The sequence below is a fragment of the Mesoplodon bidens genome (assembly GCF_964165515.1).
Source record: "Mesoplodon bidens genome assembly, chromosome: 14".
Taxonomy (NCBI): Eukaryota; Metazoa; Chordata; class Mammalia; order Artiodactyla; family Ziphiidae; genus Mesoplodon; species Mesoplodon bidens.
In genome coordinates, this window is record NC_138170.1 from 47606340 (window position 1) to 47633092 (window position 26753).

At 36.7% G+C, this 26753-nt stretch overlaps 1 protein-coding gene across 32 annotated transcripts in view; it reads left to right on the top strand.

Annotated features, from left to right (window-relative positions):
- The window catches only part of NRXN1 (neurexin 1), a gene marked incomplete at both ends in the record, with an annotated part of 1149966 nt that overhangs the window by 587374 nt on the left and 535839 nt on the right, over window positions 1–26753 (top strand). For 22 of the 32 annotated variants that reach the window (XM_081253714.1, XM_081253723.1, XM_081253730.1 and 19 more), the window contains one exon: window positions 5633–5752. In XM_081253714.1, coding sequence (XP_081109840.1) covers window positions 5633–5752 — 120 coding nt within the window. Of the gene's footprint in view, window positions 1–4668; window positions 4696–5632; window positions 5753–26753 lie in introns of all 32 variants that reach the window. The other 10 variants (XM_081253733.1, XM_081253747.1, XM_081253711.1 and 7 more) reach the window with 1 other exon arrangement.

Here is a 26753-nt window from a genome sequence, read left to right on the forward strand (position 1 = left end):
TTTTCTGGACTGTTTGCAAACCTAGACTGATGCCTGATATAAAATGGGAGCTGTGCATCTTGTTATTTTCTGCTTCTTTGCATTCTATAGTTCACCTAATTAGTGTGCTAATCACTTCTGCAATGCTTTCTTTATAGCATTAAATAGATACTCCACTTGGACTAGAAAAACATATTTACTCCAGCAAATGTTAATCAACTTGAGCCTGCTTTTTGAAATCTACATTCAGTAGGATACAACAAGAGAATAACATTCAGATACCCATTCTCAAATTACGGTTTGGTTTGTTTCTACCTGGCAGCAAGAGTGTCTCCCATATATTATCAGTTTGTTTTAGCAAAAATTGGTTTCTTCTATTACCCAAAGCTAATATTCCATACTTCAGAAATGTTCTCAAGTATCTTTCTGTACTTTTGTGTTCTCTATCAGACTAAGATCTGTAGGAGTACTTTTTGATTGCTACTTTCATTTTAGATAATTTTCACTTCAACACCTCAGGTTATTTGAGCCAATTCTCCCTCCATAAATGCAATTTAATCACATTATCCTGAATTTTGTAGCTGTGAATGTGTTGCTGCTTTTCTTTTAATGTTGAATACAGTTTGGGCCATTTTGAAAATTTTAGATTCATAAGAAAATTTCATACGGGGAAAGCAAAGAAAGATGTGAATTCCTGTCTCCCAGGAGATTATGAATCATGTCTTCTCAGCCAAAATAATGCTATTAGATTTAGCAATTACCTAAGTACATATAAATTTTTTATTTGGAAATACATTTTTTTCTCTCTGTAACATGTATTTCCCTGAAAAATCAGGTGGAATTCAAATTGTGTTTTAATCACGCCAGAGGATAAGATTATTTAATGGAAATCTTTGTTGAGTTCATTTTTAATGTTTTGATGTATTTATTTACTTTGTTTCAAATTTTGGTATAAATGCCCTTTTGTAAAACAAAGGGAAACTGTGTTTTCTGCTTTTACCAATTTAGCAAAGGAAACAAAATTGTTAAGTGAATAAATTCTCTCTAGTGGATGGAGACAAAAATGTGGGACATAACTTTGATTCTTGGAGGTGATCTAATAAGTGAGAATATATGTTTTTTTTTTAAAGGTACTACAAAATCTTCTGAAAACATTTTTCAAAAATAGGCCTTTCTACAAGTTGCTCCATAAATTCTCACCTATAAGAAATGGTGGGAGCAGACAGACACGTTCACAGCTAAACACTCACAAGATAGAAAACCAAACCCACACACATGACCTCCCACCGCTGGCACATAATGTGAGTGGGTGAGTGGAAGGGAAAACTAATAAGAAATGTACTGAGAAAGTGTATTTACAGAAATAAAATTTGGTGTTATTTTCCATCATAATCTAATAAGCAATTTGGTTGAGGTGATTGTACATCTTCTTGGGTAATTTTAAACTGTGGTTTGAACATCCGAAATCATTCAGTAGATTATGACATTGGCTCCTTCCTTACCTTATCTAGTTTGCTTTAATATCTGAGCTTTAATAATTCTCACCCTTTTTTACTCCCTTTTCCTTTATTTTTAGAATGTTGCCATGCTCCTGCCTTTCTGCCTTGACACTTCCCTGATTTTTTCATTCCAACGTCAAGGTTAACAATTTTTAATTTATGATTATTTCTGTCCTCTGTGGTTCCTAGGAATAATCTCAGATGTACCTGTCAGAGGTGTAATTGATGAGATACACATATTTTTAGGATTGGTGGTAAACTTCTAGATACTCAATAAATTATTTCTCTAAAGATTGTTCTCATGGGATTTTGAGCTCAAACCACATTGGAATCACTTAACTTCCATATTAATAGAAATAGTTTAAATTTGACATCACTAAATGATATCTTGTCAAGATTTTCCACCATTTCTACCCAAGACCCACAAATCTCTAATGTTCTTTCATGTAAAAAGTCATTGGCCTTCTCTCAATAATCACTTGCTGCCTTTCATTTCTAACTTATTTCAGTGAGTAATAGCTGATTTTATTTACACAACACATTAGCTAGCAGAGGGAACTTACCTTGTCCTTTTCCCTTTACATTAATGTTTCTCAACTTGAGCAAGTATTGGAATCACCTGGAGAATTGTTAAAACCCATGTTACTTGACACCACCCCAAGGTTTCTGATTCAGTAGGTCTAGGATGGGGCTCTAGAATTTACATTTCTAGCAAGTTCCTAAATGATGCTGATGCTTTTGGTCTGACACCAGACTTTGAAAATTACTACCTGGAAAAGCGTTGACCTGCTTACTTAAGAGAAAATAGAGACTGGCGATACACCAATAATCAAGCTCAGTTAAGCTCAATACTGAGTCAAGATAACTTCCATACATGAAGTCAGTGAAACAATTTTTAATTTAGGCACTTGCATAGACTCATAACATTCAACACTGGAATTGCATTATAAGCTACAGAAATACTTCACTATTAAAGCTACCATCGATTAAGCACTGGTAGCAGTAAGTTTACATATGCAATTTCATTTCCCCAAACTCTATCAATTAGGTATTACTGTTTTGTTTTTTTTTTTTAGAAGAGTAAATTGAGCCTTAGAGGTGTAAGGTGACCTTCCTAAGGTCACACAGCACGTAAGTGGATGATGGAAGCTTTGAACCCAATTTTGCCTTACTTGAAATCCCAGGCATCTAAGCACTTTCCTCTATTGTTTCTTTGGTTTCCAGACATTGTAGTTTTACCTTCACTTTCCTTTCCTTTTCAAACATATCCTTATTTTTAACCACTTAATACAAATATCCTTGTGGCTTGCTCCCAATTTTATTCAGTGACAAAATAAAAAGGATATTATATAACTAAAAAGAAAAATAAATTCAGGGTTTTGTCTTGTGCAAATGACTGTCACTGTTTAAATATTTTTCAAGAAGGTGAGTACTTTAAAAAATGTGACTTGTCAGGCATAGGCATGCATTCACTTGTAATACCTGAATATATAAAGACTGTTGTGATAATGGAAAACATAATAAAGCATGTCTTTATGCTCACATAAAGGCTTGGCAGCCACTCTGGGTGGCTGCTCTACAACATGGGCAGGCAGGTTATTTTTTAGAATTTCAATTTTACCATTTTTAGAGTTAAGCATTATTTTGCAATTGTATTTCTGACAATTTTTGCAAAAAGAAAAACAAAAACATGGCTCCTCATCAGTTCTTGCTCCTGCTCTTTCCTTCTGCTGGGCAAGTCAGGGGAATAGTGTCCTTTGATAACACAGCCCCTGACCCAGGCTGGGCTTGTACCAGAGGAAGGACTGTGCTAAGGAATATTGCTTTGAGTTTTTTCTTTTTAAACAAATATTAATTATTTTCAGTCTTTAATGCCATGGAATAAAGGTCATTGGACCACTTACCTCTCACAGATTGGAAGAAAAACAAAAACTGAGCAATTTAGTGGCTCTTAGTTTTTTGATGCAATAGGTGAGAAAAACTATTACATCCATTCAGGTCTCCCAGGCCTGGGAGATTTTTATTATTATTAAAAACGACTATTATTTTTGTTATTATTACTATACTGATTATTATTATTACTATTATTATTATTATATAATTAGTAGTTACAGTACTATGATTTCTGAATTTGTAAAAATTCATATTGAATGTTTAGGCTACATTCAATAACTTCTTATGAAGAATACCGTGACTAAGAAATTTATAATAAAAATATGGTTATAAGGAGGATATTTAAAATTGATGCTTATAGAAACATCAATTTGTACAAAATCTAATTACAGATAATTCTCATGTATTCACTAGAGCAGTTACCTCAAAGGCTCTCAGTGTTAATAGCATCTAATTAGTCTGGTGTCTATTTTTGTATTTTCATAAAACCTAAGATTGTGTTTACTAGAAAATATCTTCAGTTTATATTCTAAAGGTATTGAGGTAGATGGTGTTCCCTTCCCACCCTTCCCTAAGATAACCCTTATTAGTGAGGTTCTACTGTAATAAGTATTCACAGGGCAGTATTTAAGTGTTGAAGACAGTTATAGAGGAAGAGAAAATATAGATGTAACTCTGAGATCTGTAAGAAATCTATACCCAGTCTGGTAAAAGCAAAGATAAATACTCCACGTTGCAATCTTGTAAAGGAAGTTTCTTTATGGGGAATTATATTGCAATTTGTTTCTTCCATCCTTTACTTTTTCTTTCATCTACCAAATGGTGTATACATTTTGATAGTTTGGTGTCACTGTAAGGTCCAACTGTTGACAGAGAATGGCTGGCATTACAGTTTTAAGCCTTAACTACAATAGCAAGATAAAAGACCTAGAGGGAAAAAAATAGAAAGGGATGATTGGTCTTCTAATGACCATCGTCTACACTGTATCTGCACGTGACAAATGGGGCTGCATGCTTCAACTAAGCAATGCAGTCACTTTGTGTCATCGGCTCAGTTAACCATTATATAAATACATGTATAGTGAAATTCTAATCAATTATCGCTTTCTTAGTTTTGGCTTCTCTTAAGATTTATGGCTGTTAATTATTAATTTGTTTGCTCTACATAGCATTTCTCTCCCCCTTTACAGCAGCATGCTTTTTTGAATCTGAATGTTCTTCTATGTTTGCCCCATTTCAGTATTGCTTACTAACATTTAATATATTTTGCTTTTTTTTTTTAATTTTGCTGACAAAGTTGCATTGATGAAAGCTGACTTGCAAGGTAGATAGCCCTGTGTGTATAAAACAAGACTGAAACCCCGTAATACACAGTGGAAACCTAAAAATAACATTTTTTACATTTTTGCAGTAACTGTTATTTGGTGAAGTTTTCATTTTCCCCCTTCTTGAATGTTGTCCAAGAAACCTCATTTTGTAGCATAGTTTGCATAAAGGCTTTCAGTCTTGAATATGTTTGTATAGTGATTACCTTTAGTGCTTTGATCATCCTTTTTTTAGTTCTTTGTTTTTCAGTGTTCTAGTTATGATTCTTTAGAAATAGACTAGTGTTCTTTTTACTTGTCTGTTACATGGGGGCATGTCATTTATACAGAGTTTTTAGTTTTATGTTTAATTGCATGAAATTGTTAAAGCATGTGGATTGATACTTGCCAACATACCTATCCAAAACACCCAGCAATCATAACTTTATTCATAGTTTGTGCAGGAAAACTTCTAGAAACTTATAGGACGTTTTTGTATAACTCTTCAGTGTTTTTTTGTTTTGTTTTTTGTTTTTTTTTGCTAATCTGTATCTCAGTTTCATGAAGTCATAATTTCCATCTCTCATGGTGTCTCTACCCATTGGTCCGAAGTTAAGGAGATCCATGCGTTCTTCTAAAATCCAAACAGTGAGAGAGAATTATTGATGATGGAATGAGATCACCTGCTACCATGATCATACGAGAAGCTATGTGCTTGCTTTTACTATTTGCTGGTCTAGTTTACTATTATAATGTATTTTGTCCTGTATTTGAAACTTGAGAAACCTTTATATTACAGCTTCTCTGTTCCTAATTCAGGTGTGTGAACTAGAACTTTCCAAACTAGTTTGGTCATGTATTTTGAGGTGTTGGCAACTACTAAATGTGACCTAGCTCACGTGTGAAACACTTTTAGATTTTTTTAAAGAACCCAAGTTGCTTTTGGATTGTTTTCAGGGCCCAGCACAACCTGCCAGGAGGACTCATGTTCCAACCAAGGCGTGTGTTTGCAGCAGTGGGACGGCTTCAGCTGTGACTGTAGCATGACCTCCTTCAGCGGGCCACTCTGCAATGACCGTAAGTTCCCCTCTGAGTGTAGACTGATGCTCATCGTTGCTTCCAATTACTGTTTGACATCCCGGGTCTAAAGCTGGGAGTCTTTATATTATCCATGAATAAGTTAAACTGTCATAACCAGGAGGAGCATTTGGTTCCACAGAAAGGACATGTTTGAAATACTAAAGTGTCAATCAAGGATGCCATTAGCCAAAATCTTTGATGATGGTGATTCTTTGGTCTTCAACTCTTTGTTGGAATTTTTTAAATTGCTAATGGTCACCTTGTCGAAAATATTTTTTTCATTTCCTGTATGTGACACCCATCCCCTAGTTTTTGAAAGAGGCTTCATGTTGCTTTCTATTAAGTAATATTTCATTTCATAAGATTATATATTGAGGGCTGGAATTTTAGTGAATTGACAGGTTCATTATGTTTCTCTCTCTACATCTTTTCAAGCCCATACTGCCTTTTACATTAAAAAACAGTATGTTTAAACTTGGTCCTTCAGCTACTCTCCCTTATGTTTGTGTTTGTGTTTTTTCCCCTTTAGTCTCACAATATAAGCATGACAGGGGACATCCCTGGTGATGCAGTGATTAAGACTTCTCCTTCCAGTGCAGGGGGTATGGGTCAGGGGGCTAAGATCCCACATGCCTTGTGGCCAAAAAAACAAACAAACAAAACAAAACAGAAGCAATATTGAACAAATTCAATAAAGACTTTAAAAATGGTCCACATCGAAAAAATAAATAAAATTACATTAAAAAAATAAGCATGACAAAGAAACACGACATTCACATTATATTATGGAATATTTGTGAGTGCCTAATTTATGTGATAGCAGTGTGGATTTTGAGACCATATTAACTGGTATGTGGGATGAAGTTCTGTTTCTTAACTTTCAAATAGATACTGCTTTACAACACTTCATCAAAATGATAATACAAGGGTTTCCTACAAAACTTTGCGTTCCACTCTCTTGAGAAGATATATCTGACAGAGCCTTCTGGTTGTAAAATATAGTCTATGCTTATGTTGTAAATGCTACAACATTGAAGAAAAAGCTCTAGGACGGTGGGATAGCAGATGAGATGACTGAAGAAGGTTTGGGCTTCCAGGCAAAGGCAGAGATTGAGCATGGATTTAAAGAAAGACTAGAGCTTGTTCATTTTGACCTTTATCTATTTGAGACTCTGTTCATGTCAGTAGATATGTGTATCATAAGGTTGAAGATGGGGTCAAACCAGAACATGTTATTGAACTGAGTTGTTGCAGCCTAGCAATATAGTACAATTTCCTAGCTATCTTCAGGTTTCCTATCCAAAATATTGAATATAGGAAGAACAAGCAACTAATACAAAGTGAATAGTACTTGGAAGAGACATGTAAAGATCACACCACCACAGAAGGAGAAATATTTAGTCTCCATGCTACCAGTGAGCTCTTCCTTTACAAGAATTACAAGAAACTTGAAGCCACGAACACATATTCAAACCATCACACATTTGCAAACACTGTATTTCTGCAAATCAAATCATTCTTACAAACATTAAGCCACATTTGGAGTTATGTAAATAACCTTATGTAAAGAGTCAATAAATACTTATATGTACATAAAGAAAAGCAAATCAAAGAAACTATATATCCTTTTAATAAAGATATGTAAATATGTAAATAGAATAGTCACGTCCTGCAGTTGCTCCTGCCCCAAAGAAAATAACATCAACTTATTTTCAAGGACAAACAGAAGACTGATAATTTGTTATGATTTTATTATGACAGTTTTAAAATCCTGAGTATGATCCTGACAGATGTAGCTGAGAGAGCTTTTTTTTTTTGCATGAAACTGGTTTTCATTTTGCTAAAGAACTTTCTCTGCCAAACTTTGTGCTTAGTCTAGTTTCCATGTTTTACAAAACAGTTGTCATTTGGTTGTGTCAGATTGTGTATCCTCTTATAGCAGTTAAGTATAAAGAATATAATTTTCTCTAGACAGTTCCTAAAGGAACATCAAGATCCTACCTTCAGTATCGTGCTGTCTTCAAATCATTTTTACAGAAAATTATTTGAATGCTGCTCTTGGGTGATAGTAGTAGTGATGACAGTGATAAGGCTATTTGTTATTTCCTTGTAAATAAGGTAACTGTCATTCAATAAATATGTCTCCTGATATGCCTCTAGCACAGATCAGCATTAAAATTACTTTGGAGGGCTCTCAGAATACATGCATTTTGATTAAGTCATTATCTCTTTGTGGGTTCTCTGGAAATGTGAAATAGTTTTCTTGGCCTGTACACTGGTGTTTTGGTGGTGAGGATATGTACGTACAAATCAGTATTTAAAAGCAAATCTTATTTTCATATCAACTCTATAATTTGTAGAAGGTACAATAGTGACAGTTACCTTGAAGACATGCAATTGCTATGGCAATAAAAGTAGCATGCCACATTTTCTTCACTTTTTAAATTGATCAAAACAAACCTTATCTCTACATCTCACTGTTTTTCTGTAAGTTGCACAAATAAAATTAGTGTGATTCCTGGGATTTTAACAAGATCCTTTTCTGTATAGAGGTTGACTTTTTTTTTTTAATGAAGCCATTTAGGACATTTGGTTTCTTAATGAAATTTCTTTCTCCACGCTTAGATATTTATCCCTAAATTCTGTGGCTGCAGCTGTCAACTGCATAGAAAACAAAAAAAAGGAAGATAGAAACAAAGCTTTTTTTAAAGAAAGGGAAAGAACACACCACCTTGTAGATGAGATCTTCCCACCCTGACCCCTGCCCCTTACAGACCTTCTAAAAGTCATCTCTCTGATAATTTTCACAGAGTTAGAGTAACTAGAAAATTTTATTTATATTAGCCTGGAGACATAATTAACAACTGAAAGATAGGAATACGTTTTCTCTTGTAAGTGTAATCCTGGATAAATCATACTAATTAATGAAGTTAAAGGAATCTTTCAAAAAGAAGAGGTACTTAGGCAAAGTGATGCCAAAGGCTACTTTTAAAGAAAAGTGTTTGTGAAACCCTTTCTTCCCTGGAAAGTTGCCATCTAAATGACCTACTCATTGACAAAAATAATTGCTCTGAGTGTGTGTGTGTGTGTGTGTGTGTAACTCCTTAATTCTTCCATATCTGTACCATATTTTAGGTCCCCAATATAATTTTTCTGGCTCATTGTAGCAATATCTTGGTTGAGTTTCCCCCTTATCCCTCCCTCATCCAATCCATCCTACGCCTCCTTACCAGTTTTGTTCTTTCTTCCTGTTCTCCCTAGTTTAAATATCACAAGCTCTTCCTGATTCTCCTAACGGGACACAATGCTTTCTCTCCTCTGACCTCTGTAGAACTTTGTTTATGCTATTTTATCAGCCATCACTTTCTACCTTATAGTTACTTATGTTTGGTCTTATCTCCCAGGAACAATAATCCTTTTTGCGGGGGGAGGGGTTCATAAGCCCAATGTTTTGTACCTTATGTTGCATATAACTGGTGATAATAGTAACTCATTAAATCATTGTTGACTAGATGCATGAATCTTGCATAAGGATTTCTAGGACATCCTCAGTGGTCAACAGTACTCTCCAAATTCATCAGTTTGGAGTTCATGAACCTCCATGGTCTGACCCTAGCTTTTGTATTCATTCTTATCTATTGTAGAACTTTGTCAATATGGCATGTTACCGCCAATTAACTTATGGTGTCTGAGCAACATTACACTTTCCCAATTTCCTCACCATTGCTTATGCTAATTTCTCCTCCTGGGGAATGCACTCCTTCCACCTAGAATGCATTCCTTTCACGATATCTGCTTGAAGAAATGTAATTTCATTTTTCAATCTTTACCTAAACTGCTTCATCCCATGGAAACTTCCCTGGTCCTCTGAGCTGGGCCTGCTTTCCCTCTTCTGGAATCTTAGAGCAACTGTTTTTGCACTTAGCACTTAGATTTGTGAACTTTCTCTTGGATGTAACTACTTACTGAGTGCATGCTGTGTGCCAGGTCTGTGTTAAGAGTTGATATTCATTGCATTAAATCTACATATCACCTGTTCATGCTTGTGCACACACACCATCATCAGACCATTGTGCTACAATAATCCTTTTTTGCATCTACCCTGTGGTCCAGAATAGAATGTAACCATACTAGCTAATTTAATGTCAGGTTGGGGAAGATGAATATGGCTATGATCATACGGAAAATAGTGAACATAATAGCACTGTCACATTACATTAGTGTGGAAATGTTGTGTGCCAAATTACAGTTCAGCTTCAATGGTGTCTGTTACCATAAGGGATTAATACATCATAGTGCTGTTATTTTGGTGCTAGGAGGGTGGGGACATTGCCATTAAAAGACTATTTTCAGAATTCTAAACTTTGCCAAAAGAAAATCTTCCTGATAGGAATTCATCATATCTTTTGTATGAGAATTAGTATTGTTCATTGAACCAAGGATGAATTACATTTGACTGTGACTTGTTACCATGGCATTTTAAAGTATCTTCAGCTTTTTTTCTCACCTTCTTTTGTTGTTTGAAAAGAGAATCCAATACCCAGTATTTGAGCATCAATATCAGAACTACTGGAAAGGAATCATAACATACATAAAAATAACTTGAATCAAAGTCACATTGTTTCTCTCTGATGTAGAGCTGCCAGTAGTATTAAGCTGTGAGCTGATTTGCTACTGATGCCATTTATGTCTGGATAAAATTTAGCAATTAGCTATGTCCACAACCAGATCTTCATTGTGAGTATGATGAATCTTATCAACCTTAAATCATTCAAGCATTTCTAAATGGCGGCCCTGAAGTTGTAGAAAGCAGTTCATAAGTAATATTTACTGATAATGCTTTAGAAAAACTATCTAGGGTCAGACCTGTCTTAGGTTAAACCATAAGGGATTAAAATATTGTTCATACTGAGTCAGAAAATGCAAAAAAAAAACCAGAACAGAAAGCATAATGTATGATAGAGAAATGAACTATATAATAGAAGTGCTATCTTCTGCTATTTTATATAAGTTTATCTTTGTTCTTCTAGTTGGTAATAGACATCATAAAAGTAAATGCATTAACAGAAGCATTAGTCTCTTTTCATATTGCAGTTGGGCAAATGACAGTTTTAAGCTGTATCTATATAAGAAAATTTAAGTGGGAAGGAAAGTCCCCAAACAGTGGAGTGTAGAGTATTGCTGTATTTGAATTACTCAGATTAGTCCCATATATTTTTCAGCAGCTGAATGATCCATGATTCTAAGTAGCCTTTTGCTCTGTGTAACTGGTATCAATTTGGCCCCAGAAGTCAAGAAAGAAGGCCCAATCGATTTTTTTTTTTTACCCCTGCTAGTACTCTCTAGTTTTTCTGGCTTGCTTAAAAATCTGACTTTGTGGACCTTGATTTTGCTCTTACATTGGTGCTCTTCACTGTAGGCCTTATAAATGTAAATACAAAAGTAGCCTTTGATGTGCTAATACATCCCACAAGAACGCAGCTAGACCAGGGCTCCGTGGAGAGAAGTTTTCACCAGTCACCTTTGTTAACTGTCCTTAAGGGGTTACAGTGGTTCCGGTTCTCACAAGGTGCTATTTCAGAGAGCTTTAGAACCCTAGTCTCTGTCTGAATAACTTTTTTTCGTGTGAGTGCATTTTGCTTAGACTTCTGACTTTGCTCTTCAGCGGAGTGACACAGCGGGTGCAGAATCCAGGCTGCGGTGGGAGACTGCCTGAATCTGAGGTGCTCATTTTTGAAACTTGAGGCATTTGGGTTTACTCTTACTTTTTAAATGGATTTTACTTCCCCAGAAATGATGCACTGAAAGCCCTTGTAAACAAACTGAAGATTTATCATGGTGAATTCTCAGAATCCTGCATATACTAAATAAGTATAAACAATAAATAGTTTAATCAAGAAGATATGTGAAGAGTAAAATGTTAGGTAATTGTCCAACTTTATGGAATCTGATTATCCTGGGTAATTTTTAAAAGAAGGAGTATAAGATTAAAAAGAATAAGCTTAGTTTTTGTGAGATAGACATTTGATTTAAAAAAAAGAATAAAATTGCAATTGAATTTGGAAGAAAGTGGTTGGATCAGGCATAAGTTGTTGATATAGTTTGTTGCTGTGAATATACCTAACTAGTGCATAAGAAGGACTACAAAATAATTTTACGTAGATCACACCAACATATTTTAATGTGAATCACATACTTAATAGGTGTTATATGCATGTTGTTTATATATTATAAACCTTTTCAATCTTCACAAATATTATTTTCAATTTACAAGTGAGGATATCGAGGCATGAGCAGTTTAAATAACTTCTTTGGGCTGAAATGGCTGGTAATTGGCACAGAAAGAATTTGAATGTAAGTTAGACTAACTTCAAGCCCATATTCTTACTTGCACCCACAGTTCTTCCCAGAAAGGGATAGAATCTGAAATGCCCCAGATGCAAAATTCCCCAGAGAAGTTAGTAATGACTGATATTTAACATTGTGGATTTTTCTTCCATCCTCATCTGACTCTTGATTCTTGTATTTAATTTTAGGCATTGTGTTGCATGAAACATGCTCTTCCCCTTAACTGCTCAGTTCTGCTTCCAAAGATGAGTTAACAATTCATAGCTGTTTAAAGCATACTGTCATTAACTTTCAGTTCTTTTATAAAAAGTTACTGATTATGGAAATAGAGATGGGAATTTTCTGTGATGTTTCTACGACAGCCTGGGTTTCTCAAAAATAATAATTTAATATTTGATAATGAAGTCAGGCAAAATACTTCCCAAGATTCTTTTACTTGAATCAGATTCACAGTGTATATTACGGGAAAGGAACAAAGATTCAGAATTGTGCTGACCACTGAATCGGTGCCAAGTGTTTGATTATGTTGATTACATCCCAGGTTTCTCTTTATGCAGTGTTGAGGCAGAAAAGAAAAAAAAAAATGAAGTCAGAGGTTAGCAGTGTGGCCTTTAAAGGTTTTTGGAAGATTCACAGGGATAACACGAGAGAATGCGTGAAACCCAAATCATGAAAAGTGCCTACAGGATTAGTAGTAAAGACTAACTGTCCCTTGTATTTGTGGGGAAGAGAAAGAAAGCTCAGGGGAAATGTGCAGAGCCCAGAAAAAAAGGTCATGATAAAAATAATGCTGTGCTTGCATTAACGAATTATTCTAGTAGTGAGGAAAAAAGTATTACTGCAAAGAAAATGCACCTTGCCCAGCGATCCTTTTTCCTTCCCTGAACAAAGCATTCTGTGTCTTTAATGAGATTTACTGTAGCAATTAAAACGTTTAGGAATCTTTTATGGGGAGGAATTATGGTATCCTCTGCAGCTCAGTGCTGTTATACATTGTTACTTCTCTGGTAGCACTCTACAGCAGCATAAAGTACAAGGATGCTTGTTAGCTCTGGGTATTGTGGAGTGTATGATTTTAATGACCCTAATGATCTAAATTCACATCTCTCAGAAATGGCCTGTGGAGCCTGAGGCTTAATCTCCCCAGGATTTGGTGAGATAGGAAGGTACAAAGGCGTTTCTTAACTTGAAATGATTTCAGAATGAAACAAGTCATAAAAGGATGAGCTGATATAGAAGGATGTTAAAAAATAAATGGGTCGTGAACAAGGAGGCGGCTGTGTTTGACGGAGACTGGAAACTGTGTTTGTGTAGGTGTGAATGCTTCTTATAAATATATAACATATGACCCTTTAGGGAGAGAAACAGATGGAATACATAGCAGGAAATAAAGAATACATTTTGCTTGGTTTCTTCACTCAGATGGAACAGGGTGTATTTTAATATTTGGCATCTCCTGTTGGGAAGCTTTCAGGGCCTCATCTGGATTCCAGCAGCTCAGGACAATACTGACATTGGGAACAGTGCTGGCTAAAAGCAGACCTTTGAATAAGATTGCAAAACTTCTCCGGGTCATGAGTTGATGCATAAATATTTCAGCCATGTTTCATGTCGAATCCTTGATGGTCACTTGAACGCCCAACATGAAGGAATCCAGAACCAAGGATCCGGATTCATGCAATCATCACACCCTCAGAGTAAGGCTGTGTTCTGAAACTGTGGGGCTCATCTTCCATGACATCAATCACAAATCTGCTCTCCTAGGCCCTATGCAAGGCAAGTGCTCCATTTTACTAAATTAAAAACACAAAAGTGTCAGAGAAATATCATTTCCTCTCAGCTGCAGGAGACATCACAGAAGTAATTAAACTGGATTTTGGTATGTTAAGTACATTCCTTTCATTGACAGTGACAATAATTCTGTAAATCAGAGCTTGGAAGCGTTTTTAGTGCTGTTGAAGTGTGAAAGATAAAAACCTAAGGTTCTTAAAATTAAATCTCATGAAACTAAAATTGATCTATGGAGTACAGTGTAAGAGGCTGCTTCCTGGGTTGAGAAGGCAGTCTCCCTTCTGGAATTCAGTGCCTACAAGGTATATAATGATGATGATGATACTTTTTTTTTTTTTAAACACTGAGTCCCTGAAAGCTATATTGGTGCAAAATCAAATGGAGTAGGTGTTCAGTACAAGCTATCATTTATTGTTTTAAGGTCACTTGGAAAATCCTCTCCCCGTAACCCCAATATCTCCTTTTCTAATGTTGCCAGTAGGTTTTGTTGACATTCATTTCCCTAGCATGCCTGTATTCTTTCACTCAACATTTAAGGTTGTCCACAATCTTGCTCAACCACAATCTTGTACAACTGTACACTGTGCCTCGTATGCTCAGGCATCAACTCTTTGATACTGACGTGTATAGAGAGACACGGGTGTGGTCACTGAATGCTCTCTACATGTTCACCTCTGCTGAATGAGCCCCTCATTCAATTATCTTCCTCCTCCCTGACTTCCACTCTTCCTAAGAAAATTCATTCCGTAGAGGTGACCCAGCTCAGATCAGGTTCATCCAGAGTAGGACAGTCTTCAGTTAGTGATTTATCAGCTTCTGAGTCTCCAGTTACTGTCTAACCTGTGTCTTTTTATGTGTGTATGCCTTTAATTCCCAGCTGTATTTTACATCCCATTCTTCTATTTTCAGTATTATTTCTCACAGTAAATGTTCTGCAATACTTGAAGATCGGTGTCTTGAAGCCTCCATTAGTTACCTAATTTTATTAAACACTTTATTTTTTAGAGAAGTTTTAGGCTCACAGCAAATTAAGAGGAAAGTACAGAGATTTCCCGTATGCCCCCCATCCCCACACATGCATTGCTTTCCTCATTACCTACAGCCCTCACCAGAGTGGTAGATTGGTTACAATTAATGGACCTACACTGACACATCACAATCACCCAAAGTCCATAATTTACAAGGTAACTGATGTGTGTGCCCATCCCTAAAGTTCTCTAAAATATATGTATATGCATATTATATGATATCTGACAGGGATAGTGTATTATGTTTTATCATATTACTGTAAATACATTTTTCATGATCTTTATTCCTAATAGTAATGACCCATGTGGAATTAGAGTCTTACATAGCTAGAAAGAAAGTGCTTTGAGTAAAGATGTGTGTGTTTCTCTGGGGGTGTGTGGTTAAGTTTGTGTGTCTGTACAAGTGCACATACCATGGGAGATGGATTTAAAAACATCACTTTCTATTTTCTTCAAACTCTGCTGATGTCCTGCTTTGTATATTATCATATTATATCTAACAAATTCTGAGACCTTTAGTTGTTTCAAAGTAACTATTTTTTGTTCAGTTTTCTTTTTTCTCATTAATTAGCTGATACCTGTAGGAATAATGACATTATTATGAAATGCTACACTGCTTATTTGATCTTTTCTAGCTAAGCTTTACAATTTTGCAATGTTGGGATGCTTTTCTGGCAATAACATAAGTCTCTGAGGGGAAAATGATACTATTTCTCCTATAATAGCGTAGCACTGATTTAGTTAGCTCACCAATGTCCTTGAAGAATTCTCTAAATGTTCCCTTTGCAACAGCTCTGGAAGAGCCAAGGGCCGATACGATGTTATATAGATGGAATTCAAAATATTCTTGTTTTTTTCCTTTCCATATTAAATGTGGTGAAGATATCATTTGTGTATACAAGTGTACCAAGTGCAAGAGGCAAACTTGGCCTTATTGCTCTGGTTCAGTATTTTAGGAGAGTTTGCCTAATGTCAGCTTAATAGGATGACGAACATTTTCTACCTCTCAGTCAGGACGTAGAACCACAGTCAGTCTGCCAGGTCCATAATGACAGCCTCAGAAACAGAACTTGCTTGGTTGTTGGAGAGGTTGAGAAAGGGTATAAAAAAGAAATTCCAAGTATACTAGAATTTGTCTACCTAAATCAAAGAGAAAGTTGTAAAATGAACAGGCTGGACTAAATCAGTGGTTTCCAAAATGTGGTTCTTGGACCAACATTGTCAACATGACCTGTGAATTTGTTAGAAATGAATATTCCTACATTCCAGAACTCCTGAATTAGACACTGTTAGGTGGGGCCATATGAAATCTGTATTTTAAGAGCCTCCAGATAATTCTGATATACCCCAAAATTTGAGAACTGTCAGACCAGATGACCTCTAGACTCATCTTGTTACTTCTGTGCTTTCCATATAACAAAAACTTTATTTAATGGAATAAAGGAAGTTTGCCTGAAGAATTCTTATAAGTAAAACACCATGACTAGGGGTGGTTTAAGTACAATCTTGGCTATTTCTTTCATGGTAATTGAAAACAACTAACAAATTTTCATTTTGATAATTAGCTTCTGCAGTAGGCTGGCAATCTTAAAAATGTTTGGAAAGTTCCCACTCACACTACTCATGCTGTGAAAAATCTAGTTCAAGACAAAATTTTCCCTGCAGTATGAGGAAATTGACTAAATCCAAGTACACATCCCTCTGTTCATGTATTTTGGGATTCCTCAGAATAATACTCTGGTAATTGGTTCGGCCGGACCATAAAATATTATTCTTATATGCAAACACAGTTTAACCTAAAAGAAAGTTGAGTCAATAAACCACTGTCAAAAATGTCATTCATATGAGATAGTGTGCTCTTCACATGGCATCTTTTTCCATTGCCTAAAATGTTCCACATCTATACCTACCCTTTCCACTTTCTGAATAAATGTGATCCCATTTCAATTCCCTAGATAGGATTTCCCTTCTCATAAAGAAATATCACATATCTAGTAAGATCTTCATTTTTCCTTATTTATCTTTACTGACAAAGAATGATTCATGTGTGGATCATTTAGTCAGGATCCTAGTATGTGACCCTGAACAAGTCACTTGAGTTTGTGGGCCTCAATTTCCCCATTATAAAATTAGAGATTTGATTTGCCTGGTCTTTAAGGTCCCTAGAGCTCCAAGGGTTTGTGATTCATTCTTACTATATTCTTTCTTTTCTTTTCCCCAACCCTCAGACCTATTTTTACTCATGTTTAAGGATCTTCTAGGATGCAGCCTATAGCTCAGTCACACAACACTAATCTTAAGCTATATTTTAGCCAAAGGCCTTTCCTGCCAAGTCCTATAAAAAAAGGAAGGACTTGGGAAAAGAAATCCGATTACTGGTATGTCTTCCTCTTTGAGAAGGGAAACTTTGAATTAATCCTGAAACACAAGGCAAAGACATCTGCTCTTTGTTTCTTTCATGTTTGTGTAGCTATTTATTTATAGCTCCTTTTAGATATCTATTTACATCAAATTTGTTTTAAGTTGAAAATTTTACTGATGCAAGAATCATGCCTGTGTACTTGCTTAGCTAAATGCTGTATGTAATTATTAATAGTACTTAAATACGTTTTAGTGATTTAGAAAACTATAATTAGGGGTGTATAATTGTTAATATGATCAGGATACAGCTACTAATTGAACATTTACTATGTGCTGGGTTTTTCATATTAAATTTTTTTATTCTCCTACCATTCTCTCATAATAAGAATCATGACATCTATGTTACAAAAGTTGTATCTAAGGTAAAGAAGTATTCCCCTGTTCACATGTTAATAAGAATAAGAATTTGGGCTTGTTTCACTTAAAATTCTATGGTCTGCCATCGAGAGATGGTATCATGTAATCTCTTAGTATTGAATAAAGTAGTCAAATTGAGAAGATTCACATGCTTTCTTTACTTCCATTTCAAATGTTTTAGAACACACACAAAAGGAATAAATATATGCAAATCTCCTCAATGTAAGAAATTGTAAAAATGAGGAAGAACTGATACAGAGCAAGTTTAGTCCTATTTTCTCAGCTAAATCACTCATCTTCAGGCCTGTATCCTATACTGATACATATTAATGCATGTGCACCAGCACACCTAATGAGACTTTACAAAGACTTGCAGCTTCAAAGAGAAAACCTTTGTATACCTTTAGTGAATGAGCAGACTTTAAAAATGATGCTTATGAAGTAGGATATAGAACATCCTGAATAACCCAGGAAATTGTGTTTTCTCTATTTAAGATAGAGAAAACATTTAGGATGTTGTTAAAAGCATTCATGAAAATGATAAGCATATGGTTTTTCCTAGTTAGCAGGTTTCTGGTCTATAGTTTTAGTGTGTAAGGAGGAAAAGGATCATCTTCAACAGTGGAGCTAACCTTTCATGAAGTTGCCTCTTCCACTTGCAATTTCTATACTTCTGAACAGATAATTTCCTTTTGCTGGAAACTACTATGATTTAATATTAGTGAATTCCATCTCTCCAGCTGATACTTGAACTGTGTAGGAGACTTTAATACCTCTGCTTCTGGCCTGAAACACTACCCGTGGGAAATGAGAAACAGTGTGAAAGCATTGTTCCACCTTCCAAGGGTCACTTGTACAGAAACAGAGGGCCTTGGGCTTAGAGAGTCTGTAGGTTAGGAACATATCTGCATGGTAAATTATCTGAATCTGAGCCTATTATTAATTATGCACTTACTATGTACAAAACACTGTGAGATATATGGAAAGTGAACTGATTGGAACCACACCCCCAAAGGAGTTTTCATCTTGGAAGAATGATTCCCAAGACCCAGGGCAATAGGGAATATTGTCCGTTTTGTTTCATGACCTATCGTAAGTACTTACAACAATGCTTGGTGCTTAGTACCTACTCAATAAATATTTATGCAATGAATAAAATACATTGTTAATAAGATAACTAGTAATTTAAATACTCATTGTATGGTGCAAATAATTGCCATTTGTGAACTCAGAGGAGAGGGCAAGCATAGTAGTGGGCTGGCTGAGTAGAAGTGAGGTGGGTCTTAATTGGGTAGAGAGAAACAGGGAAGGCATTCCATACAAGGGACATAATATGAGCAAAGGAGAATCTATAGATAAAATATTCACAGATCCAAACACATCTTTGGAGCATCACTATAACATCAAGTACACTGCTAGGCTCTGTGTATACAGAAATGAACAAAAGGAGGCTGTGGGTACAGTGGAAAAATTACAGACTTTGGAGACAAATAGACCCAGAATTGCATTCTGACTGCACATGGTACCTGTGTGGCCATCATCATTGATTGATGTATCTGAGACTTGGCTTCTTCATCTGTAAAATGAGGCCATGATAATAGATATTGCAGGGTTGTGTTGAGAGTTACAGGTAATATATAGTAAGATACTTACTGTACCCCAAACTGGTCAGAATTGCTATCTATTGCAATGCTGCCCTTACCTTTGCTTTCAAGGAGCTCATAGACAAGAGGAAATGACTGGCATGTATACAGATCATTACTACTTTGCTCCTTCTGGGGACCCCTATAATGTGAATGTTGGTGTGTTTAATGTTGTCCCAGAGCTTCTCTTAGACTGTCCTCATTTCTTTTCATTCTTTTTTTACTTATTCTGTTCCACAGCAGTGATTTCCATCAAGCTGTCTTCCAGCTCACTTATTTGTGTTTCTACATCATTTATTCTGCTATTGATTTCTTCTAGTGTATTTTTCATTTCAGTTATTGTATTGTTCATCTCTGTTCTTTAAATCTTCTAGCTCTTCATTAAACATTTCTTGTATCTTCCAGTCTGTACCTCCATTCGTTTTCTGAGATCTTGGATCATCTTTACTATCATTATTCTGAAGTCTTTTTCAGGCAGATTGCCTATCTCCACTTCACTTAGCTGTTCTTCTGGGGTTTTATTTTGTTCCTTCTTCTGGAACACATTTCTCTGCTGTCTCATTTTATCTAACTTTCTGTGTTTGTAGGCTCCATGCTGCAAGACTGTAGTTCTTCTTGCTTCTGGTGTCTGCTCCCTGGTGGGTGAGGTTGGTCCAGGGGCTTGTGCTGGCTTCCTGGCAGGAAGGACTGGTGCCTGCCCACTGGTGGGTGGAGTTGGGTCTTGTCCCTCTGGTGGGCAGGGCCATGTCAAGGTGCATGTCTAGAGGTGACTTTGGGCTCAGGACCACTTTAGGCAGCCTATCTGTTGATGGGTGGGGCTATGGTCCCACCCTGTTAGTTGTTTGGCCTGAGGTGTCCCAGCACTGGAGCCTGCAGGCTGTTGGGTGGGGCCAGGTCTTGGTGCCAAAATGGCAACCTCCAGGAGAGCTCACACCGAGGAATATTCCCTGGGAATACTCCTTGCCCCCATAGTGGGCCACAGCCAACCCCCACTTCCCCAGGAGACCCTTCTAAGACCTGCAGGTAGGTCTGGCCCAGGCTCTTATAGAGTCTTTGCTTTGCCCTGGGTCCCAGCACGTGAAACCTTGTGTGCGCCCTCCAAGAGTGGAGTCTCTTTTTCACCCAGTCCTGTGGAGCTCCTGCACTCAAGCCCCACTGGCCTTCAAGCCAAATGCTCTGGGTGTGCCTCCTCCCAATGCCAGACCCCTAGGCTGGGGAGCCCAATGTGGGGCTCAGAACTCTCACTCCTGTGGGAGAACCTTTGCGATATAATTATTTTCCAGTTTGTGGGTCACCCACCCTGCGGGTATGGGATCTGATTATTTCACAAATGTTTCCCTCCTGTCATCTCACTGTGGCTTCTTCTTTGTCTTTGGATATAGAATATCTTTTTTGATACATTCCAGTCTTTTTTGCCAATGGTTGTTCAGCAGTTAGTTGTGATTTTGGTGTTTTTGTGAGAGGAGGGGAGCTCAAGTTCTACTCCGCCATCTTGTCTCCCTTCAATACTTTGCTTTTCAAAGTGTGGTCTGAGGACCAAAAGCCCCTGCAAGATGCAGACTCCACCTACTGAATCAGAATCTGCATTTAACAAGATCCCAGGTGATTCATGTGCACATTAAAGTGTGAAAAGCACTGCTCTAATAGAGGTATGTAACTAGGGCAGAGCAAGGAGTGACTAAGTAGACTTAAGAAAATGAGGAAAGACTTGTCTTAGAAAATGAAATCTAGAGGAATTCAGACAGAAATATTATAAATGTGTGGAGTAACTTGTTTAGTAAATCAGAATTCCTGATTTGAAAAATTTGGTATAGATTCACCTTCTTGACACCACTATTTTTACATCACCTTGACTTTTGGTAATCTCCAGTGGTTTTCGCAAGTGAAATGTGTGCCATGGCAACAGTTTTATCCAAGTGAGGCTAATCCTTGCTTCTTGCTTCAATGCATTAGAAGGAATAAGCTCTAAAATCTAGGATTTACTGTCAACCTGTCCATAAGAGGTCTGAATCCACAAGCCGTCTCCCAAGAAACTCAGAATGCAGACGTTTCATTGGATAGTCTAGTTTAATCACAAAGTTCTTAGCAGACATTACTTCTTTCTGGGACAGTAAATGGGATAATGTAAGAGTTAGTCATCTGATGCTCAGGAAAAAATAAATAGCCAGCTTTCCCTAGGCTGTCCCTGAAGGCCCCTCTGGTTTAACACTCATTTTCTTTTTAATGTTAGAATTGCTTCCATTTTATGTGGAGCCACATGGTTCTGTTCGTTGAGTTGGCAGGTGGCTCCAATCCTATAATTATGATCTTGATTGTCGGCTGCCAAAGCACAAAAAACTGTAGTAATCCACTGAGGTGGTCTTTAGTGAATTGTTGCATATGCTTTTTGGTATATTACTGCACATAAATCTCACAGTAGCAATAAAACTATTAGGGTAGTAAAAGATATGCATTTTAATTTTCATAAAGTGTCATAAAATTCAATTAACTACACTTTCCCAAATTGCAGTTCATTCTGGGAAGCCCTGGGTTTCCTAATCTGAAATTACATGTTCCGTTCACTTTTTCTAGTGACCTCCATTAATGCTTTAATCATTACACTTATTGCAACGTTCTCATCTCTGGCATCCCTTTGTCTCCTTATCTTTCTATAAATTTTCTCCTGCTTTTCTTTTTTTTTTTTCTCCTGCTTTTCTACTTACAGCTTTGTAGAGGCACTTCCAATACAGTTTTATTTATTTATTTTCCTATTGCCTTAATTGGAGGGAGAATGGGAAAATGAATAGCATAAGTAATCCCCACAAATTTAGGCATTATATTTATACAGAATGGAGGTTGTTCTTTGGTGCTGTACCCACAAGTAATGAGGAAGAAGCAGAGGGGTTTTATTTATTAGACTGCAAGAGAGTCTGACCAACCACCACTTTGCTAATCTATAGAAGTGAACACTCCTCCCATAGTTTTAGATTGTTCACCTTCTTCTCAAAAGTAGTTTAATAGCACAGACTAGAGAAAGGTCTCCTGGTATTCAGATTTTATTACTTTCACTGACTAAAGTGCAGTACATTTCCTAGTATAATTACACCCTAGTTGTCACAATAAATGAACACGATATATTTTATGATACACTTTACTTGCTTATTATCATGTTTGTTCACACATCTCTCAGACTTAATAACCCATGGGGGGCTTCTACCAACATTGGTGAATGGAAATTAGTGAAGTTCTCTCTTTCATTTGTGGTGAGATTTTTATTTCAGTTGTACAAAAGCCATACACAGGATAGATAGTAGATTTAGAGAATTTGTGAAATATCTGTAACTCTGCAATATTCCCTGCTCACTGTATGACTTTTCTAAATTTCACTACTAATCTCCCAGAACCCACAAAAATGAATATTAGTTAAATGCATTTTTAATGGAGACCAACTGATGTTCCTGATTATTTTACAAAAAAAAATCAAAGAAAATCCTGAATGTCAATAGAACTCTCTTTTGAGATATATATTTATATATGAGTTCAGGTTGACCTTTCGCAGGGCAAGGTTGCTTTCTACATTTATGGTAGGATCAGAAAAAATATCAAAATATCCATTTGGTTTAAATAATTTAGAGTCAAAATATAAGAACCCAGCCCTATTAGCATGGATATTTGAAAGATTGTCCATCCTGCTTGTTGCAGGACCATTACAGATCTTATCATAGACATCTAAAACGTAGTCTAACAGTAATGAGATCTTTTCCTTTAAGGAGAGGATAAAGGAATCGCATGCCCTGAATCATGTGGTATTGCATTAACTTTTATAAATGTGCAGGGCATTTTTCCTCAAATCAGACAGGGCACAGTCATGTAGGCTTGGCCATAAAGTGAGTAATTAGGTTCCAGCTTTTGGGCAAGTTTAAAACATTTCTGACTGGTTATAAAGACAGCACATACTTGTAGAACCATTGAAAATATAGAACAAATAAAAGGCAAAACAAAACCACCTGTATTTCTACAATTAGGCTTCTTCCCTTTTAAAGGAAGCTTTCGATTCAACATCCAGGAAGTATTTACTTAGTATTTTCTATGGGTTTAGCATTGTGTTAACTATTGAAAGAAAAAACAAAAGGAAAGAAAGAAGTTAAATTTACTCTGTAGGTATCAGACAGAATTGTGACATAACAATGACATAGCATTGGGACAGTACCCACTATGTAGTATTGTATAGTTTCTATATTGCAGAATCTAGGAGGCACCGTCCACCTCATAGTCATTGATCACTGAATATTTGAACCATTATTTCAACGAATAGTTTGGCAGCTCTATGTCTTGATGAAGCTGTGCCTTTTTTTTTCAGTTCACACAAAGTTACCATATGTGCTGCAGTGAGAAATGCAAGATGGTGTTTAATCAAGAGCAAAATGATCTGATACAATATAAATCCCAGTGGCCTTACAAATGAGAAATAACTTAAACTAGGCCTTGAAATTCATCTAAGAATTTCTTACATCAATTTAAAAGAATTAGGAAGTTGAGGATGTCAGTGCCGGCTTCCCAGATCTATCTTCTGGGGAGCCAATGGGGAGGAGTGGTGGGCAAAGAGTAAAGGCTTTCCCTACTTCTGGGTGGCCTTCTCTTGAGGAAATCTCCTCTTGCCAATCTCAAGGGAGAAGGATTGCCACAGGTGTCCTCACCCTGGTATAAGCCCATTTTCCCTGCCACACCATTGGCTTATTTAGTATGAAAGTCCTTTCATATGTCATTGCTTGGGGTTGACAGTTGTCCCCATCCACCTACACTGAAGTGATTCTCTCCCATTTTTACAAAGATAAGTGAACAGAAGTCATGGTTCTTCCCCTCATGGAGCTTAAAATCTAGTTGGAATATCAGACACTGATCAAATACTGCCCCCTCCAAAAATTATAAAATTTTAACTCAAATAAGTGCTGAAAAGGAGAATGGTTCACACATTGAGAGAATAACAGAGGTAGGCCTCAGATATCAGAGTTTAGAACTTTGTTTACTTGCCTTTTGAGATTGGACACGGCCTCATTATAAGTTGTTTTCCTTTGACTGCAGTCATTCATTCTTTCTGTGCTCCAAGAGTGAAATGGACAGAAGCTACCAGTACATTTGTTAGGTATATGCACAGAGAGATTCACTGACTTCCTCCAGTTGAAAAACTTTATAACTTTGCAACTGCCTTCCTTGCAACTCTTGCCTGATTTTGAGCAAAAAATACGGAATTTATTTTCCCTGGAAATACTCTTTATCTCCCCTGGTATAGTAGATTGTTTTGGTTATTTGAAGTACTAAAGGCTGCCCAGGATTTTTCTAGAGCAGTACATGAATAAATCCCTTTACAGAAACTAAAAGGAAGAGAACTCATGGGGTAAATAGTAGTTGATGTCCACAAAGAACTGTGTTCCTGTCGTGGTAGCAGAAACAAGTTATGGGTATAATGTGTACTACATGCCAGCTATTTTGGTGGTAAATTTAAAAGTGTGAGACTAGGGTGAGGCAAGTGAGGCATTCACTAGGGTGTAACATTTAAGGGGGCACTAAACACTCAGTACTTAGTGCAGTATTTGAAATAATCAAAATTAATGCAAAAAATCCGTGATGAACAAAATATCAAAATTTTAAATCAAAAAAGCATCAGGGGCTTCCCTGGTGGCGCAGTGGTTGAGAGTCTGCCTGCCGATGCACGGGACGCGGGTTCGTGCCCCGGTCTGGGAGGATCCCACATGCCGCAGGGCAGCTGGGCCCGTGAGCCATGGCTGCTGAGCCTGCGCGTCCAGAGCCTGTGCTCCGCAACGGGAGAGGCCACAACAGTGAGAGGCCTGCGTACCACACACACACAAAAAAAACAAAAAACAAAAAAACGCATCAGTATTACTGCGTTTTCCTTTTGTCTCAGACTCTACTATAGCTCAGCACACCAGTGTTACTGATCCTGTCTTTTTTAAAAATGTTGACATTTTGTCCATCATGGACAAATTGTGATGTTTAAAATATTAATTTTGATTTTTAAATATTGCTTGGTCACCAAGGTTTTGGTCCCGCACCTTAAATATTGATCCTGAGGCAAGTGCTTTCACTCCAATCCTGGCAAATATCCACTTTAAAATAAAGGGCAATTGGCAGGCACATAATCAGAGCAGAGACAGAGTTGCAACTTCAACTTGGCTCTGTTCGTTATTAATCCAGAAGTCCCAGGACTTCTTCTGCAGGGCTGTAAATCAAAAAACAAAAAAATAATACTGAGTATATGACATCATTATGGGTGCTGCGGGTGCTGTAATTTGCTGAGGAGACCCAGCTTCTAACAGGCTAATCACAACCAAGGAGTTAATTGCATCCCCTTGCATTTCAGGAAATTAAAGTCAGGCAACTGTGTTCCACACTGTTTTCTATGAGAGCTTGTTACTTTTATGTATACTTATTTTTCATGTGACAGAAAATGGATACCCCACGGCTAAAATTAAATGCCATTTACTACACTCTGAGTTGGCTAAGGCCAAAGATTTTTGTCAGAGAAAAAGAAAAGATTCATTGCCCATCTTTGATTGTGTTGTCATTGGATAGAAATTTATAAACACACTTAAAATCACAAAAGCAGTGGAGTAGGAGGTGGTGAAAAACCCTTGATGAGCATGTCATGGATAGTGGTGTAGTTTTCTCCTCAAATGCAGTCCATCCATAGTACCAAAACTTCAAGTTGACTTTTGTATTTAATTCTATATTTTATGCCCCAGGCATATTTTTGTAATTAAACACTTAAATAATAAAATTATTTTAAAATTTCTACATGACAAACTTAAGAAATTGAAAACATCCCACAGATAACTGAGGACAGATTTTATAAAAGGCATATGGAAAATCTAGAGGATTTTTACAAGTTTAGTCTATGAACATAAATAAGTCTATATGTAACTATTTGACAGTGAAGTAGTTGCAATTTTGAAGACTTTCTTTAAATTCTATAATAAAGCAAAGAGTGACATCAATCATTCATTGGTCATTCTCAATGATCTGTATCAGTCTCCTTCTACAGAAGAAAAAGTTGAGGTTGAGATTTTTCAAATGCTTAGCCCAAGATCACAGTGATTTAGAGACACATCTCAAATTAGGGCCCCTGGAATTCTCTTTCTCAGGCCAGTTCCCTTTCCACTCTGTAACGTGACATCATTTAGTCACGAAACAATGTTCCACCGCTTGTGCTAACAAACAAACTGTAAACAAACACTGGCTGTGAATTTTCCTCACACAAATCCACAAATGACATAGTCCTTGCCCCACACTTTCTATACCACTGAAGGCCATACCTGAAAACAAAGCTAGAAGCCAGTAGAAGAAGACTCTCTCATATTCCCACCATCTCCACTTTCTTCTTCGTCTTATACTTCGTGATTATTTTTTACTGTC